The sequence below is a fragment of the Pundamilia nyererei genome, unplaced genomic scaffold, assembly GCF_000239375.1.
Source record: "Pundamilia nyererei isolate P.nyererei 1_Seehausen unplaced genomic scaffold, PunNye1.0 scaffold01795, whole genome shotgun sequence".
Classification (NCBI taxonomy): Eukaryota; Metazoa; Chordata; class Actinopteri; order Cichliformes; family Cichlidae; genus Pundamilia; species Pundamilia nyererei.
The window spans coordinates 1-7,818 of record NW_005189196.1 but is presented as its reverse complement, the minus strand read 5'-3'; the positions used below and the strand labels follow the sequence as shown (position 1 = coordinate 7,818).

Below are 7,818 nucleotides of genomic sequence, written 5' to 3'. Positions count from 1 at the left end.
TAAGAAGGCACCAATGCAATTGAGACGTCCATCTCAGTGACTGGCTGAGCTGAAATGAAGTCTCAGTCAGATGGTCCACGTTCCTAACTTTAGGCGTTAGCAAAGGATAAACGGGTCAGTTTTTGAAAAATTCACCCTCACTACACTTGTCACAAATGGGTACATTAACTTAAAACAACAAAGCTGTGTTTTGTGCCAGAGTTAAAACATTATTTGAATTCTGTTAAGTTCCGTATTTTAACTTTGGAGTCTATGAGGACTGACTTGTTTGCAGAGCCTAAAGAAGTCATTGGCCATTAGAAGAAGTGCAGTTGTTAGCATTATAATAAAACTGCATTTTCAGCCCAGGAGTTTAATGGTTCATATTTGTGGTAATAAGCTGATCTAAATGATAAAATAAACCCTCATTTAAAATCTTTAAATAGTTAATCAAGTTAATGAGGAAGATCCTCTGAAATTCATCTTTATTTTGTGTCTTTCAGGTTTTATCCCCCGAGGAGCAGGCTCTGGCTGCAAAGAACGACTACAACTTTGACCACCCGGGAGCATTTGACTTTGAGCTGCTGGTTTCCACCCTGAGAAAACTGAAGCAGGGCAAGAGTGTGAAGATCCCGGTGTATGATTTCACCACACACATGAGACATAAAGACTGGGTGAGTTTGGTTTTTATTGCTTTAAAGGAACCTCAGTGTTGATTATGCCAAAGATGAGATGGACCAGAAAGAACCCCAGTGTAGAGGCAGCATTCAAAGCTGAAAATGTATTAAACTTAAATGAAATTTAAATTTTTAAAAACTATGTGTCAAAGTGACACACTGCACCTTTAATCTTATAAAAGCTCAAACGACTGCTTTTTTCTTTAAAGACTCGACTTTCCCTCCTCTTCTTGCAGAAAAATGTGTACGGTGCCAGTGTGATCATTTTTGAAGGAATTATGTCCTTTGCAGACAAAGAGCTTCTTCAGGTAAGACAGTGCATTCTTTTATTTCCTTTCTTTTGAAGAATTCTTGAGTGAAGCAGACTAATCATCACCAGGAATTGTTTGTGCAGCTGCTTGGCTGAAATGAGCATTATTGAACTGTTGGCTCTTCGCACCTGCAGCTCCTGGATATGAAAATCTTTGTGGACGCAGACTCAGACATTCGGCTCGTCCGCCGGCTCCGCAGAGACATCACAGTGCGTGGACGGGACATTGAAGGCGTAATCAAGCAATACAACAAGTTTGTGAAACCAGCCTTTGAGCAGTACATCGAACCAACCATGAGGCTGGCAGATATTGTTGTACCAAGAGGTGAGTCAGACAGGCCTCGTCTTTCCTAAAGACCACCTAAACTAAAACGTTTGGACATATTTGTTAACACTGGCTGTTCTCGGCTTTTTGTTCCCTCCAAGGTGGTGGGAATATGGTGGCCATTGATCTGATTGTCCAGCATGTTCACAGCCAGCTGGAGGAGGTGAGTCACCAAATCGCTCCGTATACTTGAGAGCATGGTGCCACCATGTGTCTGAAGGCTGAAACATGCAGACTTCCAATTCTTTGTGGGATAAGTGGCATCAGAAGAAAATACATCGAGCAAGCTTTCACATTTTTAACCCTTTAACTTTGAAAAATATTGCCAGCAAACTGAATTAAAAACACAAAACCTGAGATTTGTTGATTTTACAAGTGTTATGTGTGTAGCCATGTGACCTCTACTGTTGTTCAAAAGCCAGTGAAAAGTCCTGCAGTTGTAGTGGATGACATGTTCCTTTATTGTGATGAGCATGCTGAATCAGTCGAATGTGGCTCATCCTGAAACCAGTAAAAGCAGTATATGTGTTTGAGTCACATATGATAAAATCCTCAGTGCCCTGCTGTTTTAATAAATTATCTATTCAATTAAAAAAATAATTAGGAAGAAATGTACTCAGTAACTAAAACGAAAAACAAAGACTAGATGTGAATGTCGATTTTAGTTATCAAAATGCAAAGACAGGAGGAAACCAACTAAAATCATACAGGACTCTGCCAAAGTCTTGAGCCGTCCCTCATTTTTTTTGTGTTTAAATGCGAAAGAGCTGCAGTGATTTATTGAAACATGCAAACATACAGTATATAAGGCAGAAATAGAGTTTGTACAGTTCTAATGCATGCACGTGCAAAATATTTGGTGTGACCACCTTTATTCTTGAGCACAGCTTGAACTCCTGAAGCTTTTTCTTTGGGAATAGTTTTCCAAGCTTCTTGAGGGACGTTCAAAACTCTTCATTGGATTTTAGCAGCCTTTTGTTTTGTTCTGTGTTGAGGTCCCGGCTGTGGGGAGGCCGATCCAGGACTGAAAGTGTTTCATTTTGGTTTTTCTATCCAAGTGTGCTTTTGCTGCATTAGCAGTGTCAGGGCAGGATATTAAAAGGGGTTTTTTTTAAATAGGAAAAACAGCATCACCATCCTTATCTTCTGAAACATTATTTTTTCCTCTACTATTATTTTCATTTATCGTCTCTCTCTGTCCTCCCTTTATGCAGCGTGAACTCAGTGTCAGGTATGCTGATACATATTTTCACTTCTGTGACTTTGGTCGGCTTATTGTAATTGGAAATTTTATATTCAAACTGTGTCCTCTATGGCTTCCACACTGTGCCCCATCTGCCCTCTCTGAAAACTCCCTGCCGCCTCAGAATCTCTTTTCTCTGATAGTGTGTCGGACTAACAAAGTTAAACCTTTTGATCTGATCTGCTTTGTCTCAGGGCACTCCTGGCCTCTGCCCAGCAGACGCAGCCGTTGCCCCAGACGCTCAGTGTCCTCGAGAGTACGCCGCAGGTCAGGGGCCTGCACACCATCATCAGGTAGTGACATGTGATCATGATGTCCTTCCTGCAGTCCTATAATTTGAAATTTAAAAACGTTTTGATTCCCTCCGCCGCAGGAACAAAGAAACCAGCCGAGACGAGTTTATCTTCTACTCAAAGAGGTTAATGCGGCTTCTCATAGAGCATGCTCTAACATTTCTACCATCTCAGGTGAGTAATCTTGGTTTGAATATCTAGAATCATTACTTTTTATTAATATGATTACCCTTGCATGAAAAGAGTTGCTCATAGTGATTAAAACAAACAAAACAAACAAAAAAGCAGTAATTAATTCCCTCCAAATCTCTTGAGTTTCTCATATTTTAATTCATAGTTTTGGTTTCAAGCTGACTGCATTTTGAAGCTTTAACATTAGCGTTTTGGCCCCCACCATGTTGGGTTTTTTTTAGATCCACAAGTTACCTTGCATGGATAAAAGGGCTTGAGAAACAACATACCAGATAATTAATCCTAAATACACTCACCAAAACTGAATAACAAACTACTGGGATGTTCTTGACTACACAGCAAGCCATAACATTAGTCAGGTTATCAATCAAAATGCTCCAAAAGTCACCAACGGCACACACAGTGAAGCGAAGTGTTGTGATGAGTCTGACAGGTACCGTTTGGCTGCCTGTAAATCAGCGCAGCCACATCTTTTACTCAATCATCCTGGTGGGTGACTTATAAAAAACTCACCTGTCTCAGAGTTTTTGGAAGAGTCAAAACTATCCGTAGAGCCCAAAAAGCTTTTTTTAAAGCTGTAAAGTTGGACAATTTAAAATGGGAGTGTATGGGGATTTACTCGTTTTGCACCCAGCCTCAAGTGGTCACTAAAGGAACTGCAGTTTTTTGCACCCTTCAATGGACACAAACACAGCAACAACAACAAAGTTGCAATGTGCCTGCTGGATGTATGAAAGTGCAATACATGTGTTCCTTTAAATAGTCAAACTAAGTAGGTTATTAAAACATAATCTGAATTTTACATTTCATGTTTCGTAAGTCGGCTGTATCAATTAAAAAAGTAAAATAAGCCACGGTGAACCCTGTCGGCTCCCAAATTTCAGTGATGCCTGTCACTGTCATGCAAATAAGAAGTTTTGTCTGTAACTATAGCGTTATGTTCCACATACTGTGTATGAAAACCACTTCATCTTCATATTCTATCATGACAAAACAGCTGTAAAGCTTTTTGCGATTATTTTTCTTTCTTAAGATTTTTTTTTATTACATCTTTGATTCACTGAACTGCAGACAACCCTGTTTTCACTTTTTTCATCCTCATACCTTCTACTGTTTGCCTAGCGGTTAACAACCAAAACCACTTAACAGAACATATAATTATTTCTCTGTATTTCTCTGAAAATGTACTTGTGTTAAAGCTAAGTGAACACTATTAATGTTGAATTGAGGAATGAAAAGCTGCCCTTTTTGATGCGAACTCTTGTAATAAAACTTGTTAGGCTTACTGAGTAAAGCACCTCATTAGAGCCCCCTTCACAGTTAGCTCATGCATGTTAGTCATATTATCCAGAGGGCATGTTTCAGACTTCACATTCTAAATCTGCTGACTTTACCTTTCTGCATAATGAGCTGATATTATTAGCTTCTCCTCAGTCACATAAAACAGTAACAATTAATTTCACTGGGGATTTTCTTTTTTTTTCTCCTTTTTTCTTTTTTTTGGCAAGGAAAGCAACACAGAAATATGATAGAACTTGAAGTGGCCCCATTATGCCCATTTGCACCTCCAGGTTTTTATATTTGGATTTCTGAGGAGTAGCTTTGCATAATTCACATTTTAAAAATAAACTTATTTTTAAGGGATTGAAGAGCCTAGGTGCAGCTCAAATCTTCAAAGCTACTCTCTCTTGGCTGCCCCTTGTGAACAAAATATTTTATATCAGGTGGGCGTGGCTTCTGGGCGGACCAAAGCTTCTTGCTAGTTAGAGCTGTGTGCATGAGATGACCATGTCAGGGATTTCTGTTTTCACTGCCATCACACAGAGTGACGAAAAAAAAAGAAAACTGCCTTACACTGAGTGTGTGAAGCTTGAGCTTTTGATTCATAGGGATTACCTACTGAAAAAGAAACTAAATACGTCACTATGATACTCATTACAGCAAAAAATAAATAAATAAATAAATCTGAGAACTCTTGTGCAAATGTAGTGTTTGTGTTAAAGATCAGGTTTATATTTGTGTATTTTTTCTTTAGTGCCACTTTTTTATGTCGGTGTGTTTGTTTGTGGGGTGTTTGGTGTGTAATAAAACATCATTTCTTCTTCTGCCTTTGCAGCCGTGTTCAGTTCAGACCCCACAGGGCCATGATTACGAGGGCTGCAGTTACAACGGTAAAGGGGTAAGTGATGTTCTTGTTTTACAAGGTCTTGCTAGCTTCCAGTCGAATATGACCTCAGGGTTTCTGTCATCATGCTCGCTCTGCTGCCTCGTCTCCTCAGATCACCGGTGTGTCGATCCTGCGTGCAGGAGAGACCATGGAGCCCGCCCTGAGGGCCGTGTGCAAGGACGTCCGCATCGGCAAGATCCTCATCCAGACCAACCTCGACTCAGGCGAGCCAGAGGTAGAAAAACATGAGTCATTTACCATCAAATCCATGTGCGTGCTTTGCTTTCCAGACTTCACGCGCTCCTGGGTGTGTCTCAAAAATCACATCAAACAAAAGATGAAAATGTTTTGATTGTTTTTTAATTTTTTTTCCCTTCCACATGATGTGTGTCTCCGTGGTAACTACCCTTCCTGCTTTTGTAACCATGGTAACTGGTCTCCTCCTCTCTGGCCTCACCAGCTGCATTACCTGCGTCTGCCCAAAGACATCAGTGAAGATCATGTCATCCTAATGGACAGCACAGTCTCCACCGGCGCTGCTGCCATGATGGCAGTTCGAGTCCTATTGGTGGGTGGAAATTAGCATCATTACCCTGCAGTAAGGCAGCAGTAGGGACCCTCTCCTCTTGGGCAGTCACATGTGTTTTATTACCCATCTGTGTGGGCATTGAGTAGATGTTATTCTTTTTCTCTGGTGCAGTTTGAGTTGTATTATTCCTGCAAGGAAACCCTCAAATGTATCCTTTCCACTTACTGAGCTTCTTAAAGTGATCAAGAAGCCACTAACTGTTGTTGCTGTGATGTGTGTGACTGAGCAGGATCATGAGGTGCAGGAGAATAAGATCATGTTGGTGTCGCTGCTGATGGCAGAGCTCGGGGTGCACTCTGTGGCCTATGCCTTCCCAAAGGTCAAAATCATCACCACTGCTGTGGACAAGGGCCTGGATGATTTTTTACATGTAATTCCTGGTATCGGTAAGCACTTCCATGCATCTTTTCATTCTTTCACGTACTGTCTTGTAAATTCAGATGGCCTGTGTTCCTACCTGTGCACACATTTTACCTGAAGTATTTTTTTTTTACAGTTTGGAGTCAGCAGGAGAAAACTTTTGAATTATAGCTGACGTATAAAAATAAAAATTTAATGCAAGTTCATAAATCTTCATTAGCTTACCACACCGCCTTCAGCGTGCAGGTGTTGGGTTCATGATTTTAGCTTTGTGCAGGAAATAAAAAGCAGCAGACAAAAAGATAATAAGCATCTGTTTCTCTAGTTGACAAATTTAATTTCTTGTACCAGCAGTTTGTAATATTATGATTGTGTCATGTTAGATTTGAAGCAAACCTCTCTTTCTGTCACTACTGAGTGAGTGAGCAACGTGAACATCAGATGGCCCACTCGTAGCTTTACAAACAGAAATACTTACATGTGATTATGTAACTTGTCCTGCAGAGAATACAAGTGAAAATACTGCAGCTGTTTTTTGAGGTGTACTAGACGTGATGGCACAAAATTTTTTGCAGGTATAGGAAGTATAAGATTACACCTGAAATCTCATAAAACTCATTTGCTTAAAGGCATTGCAGTCCTGAACTTTTCTCACACTTACCTGATAAAGGGACAAGTGTTAACACAAATGTCCGATGCACTCACATTGCATTTTAGCCGGTCTTTAATCTGCCTGCTCCCTAGTACAGGATCCATTTGGTATCAGATTGCACCAATGTGTGAATGGTGTAGCTAATCGTCTAGTACATTTGCTGCTAATGAGTGGTCATCCTTTGTCCTGCCTCCAGTTGCGCCATCCTGGCAGCACCCCACCTAATCCACACAGAGTATTTCTAGTAGTGACAGTGTGTTTGAAGCTGACTATTTCCTGAAGCATGCACATCAGAAAAGATAGCTGTGGAAACCTGATCACAGCCTGATCGTAGCAATGCTATTTGAAGTTCATGTGTGAAAATGCAGTTAGGGACAGCAGTGCCGAATGTGGACATATTGGAGATCCCACCATTCAGCTTAGCCAAAATCAGGAGTGTCTCGGTTCAGCTTTGCCGAGGACCAAACGCTTGACTACGGTGAGTCCAAAAGAGTTGCAGAGGCGATATTGTTTAGCTGTTAAATAAAAAAGGGAAGTTAAAGAACAATTTGGTCTGCACTTTTTCTTTCAATGAGAAAGAACAAGAATTAAAACATATGGCGGCCTCTAAGGTCAAAGCACATGCAAGAAAATGCAAACAGGGAAATGCACAAGTTTATAAATGTTATAGTTACCGGGGAAAAAACAGATAGTCTTGTGCAGGCTAGTAGTTGTGAACATTCAGTCAAATCTGCAGATGTAACATAAATCTCTACTTATCAATTTAGACTCGTTATGAACTATGGGTCAAATGTGTATAGTTTGAAAGAAGCAAGTCTTGGGGCTGCATAATAAGGTTCAATCAAATAGTGCAACTTCATATGTATTTATATACATAGAGTATTATGTCTGTGTGTTTATGCAAACCGATATTTTTAATCACACTGAGACAAAAAATAGGGGTAGTTGATGTTTTTATATGCTCAAAATGGGTCATTAAAGCCCGTGGGTAGGCGGTTACTAGGCAGCATGATGGTGTCATAATATATCAC

The 7,818-nt window shown here is 40.3% G+C and overlaps 1 protein-coding gene across 1 annotated transcript; it reads left to right on the top strand.

The window, feature by feature from the left end:
- Positions 1-482: 482 nt before the first annotated feature.
- LOC102199270 (uridine-cytidine kinase-like 1) lies at positions 483-7,265 on the top strand (the record flags this gene model as incomplete). The annotated part of the gene is made up of 12 exons (XM_005755525.1): positions 483-653; positions 893-964; positions 1,102-1,291; positions 1,393-1,454; positions 2,506-2,522; positions 2,729-2,827; positions 2,908-3,001; positions 5,136-5,198; positions 5,299-5,421; positions 5,647-5,754; positions 6,005-6,161; positions 7,156-7,265. Coding segments are annotated over 12 exons (1,266 nt in total), but the record flags the coding sequence as incomplete, so codon positions are not given.
- Between the last annotated feature and the right edge of the window lie 553 nt (positions 7,266-7,818).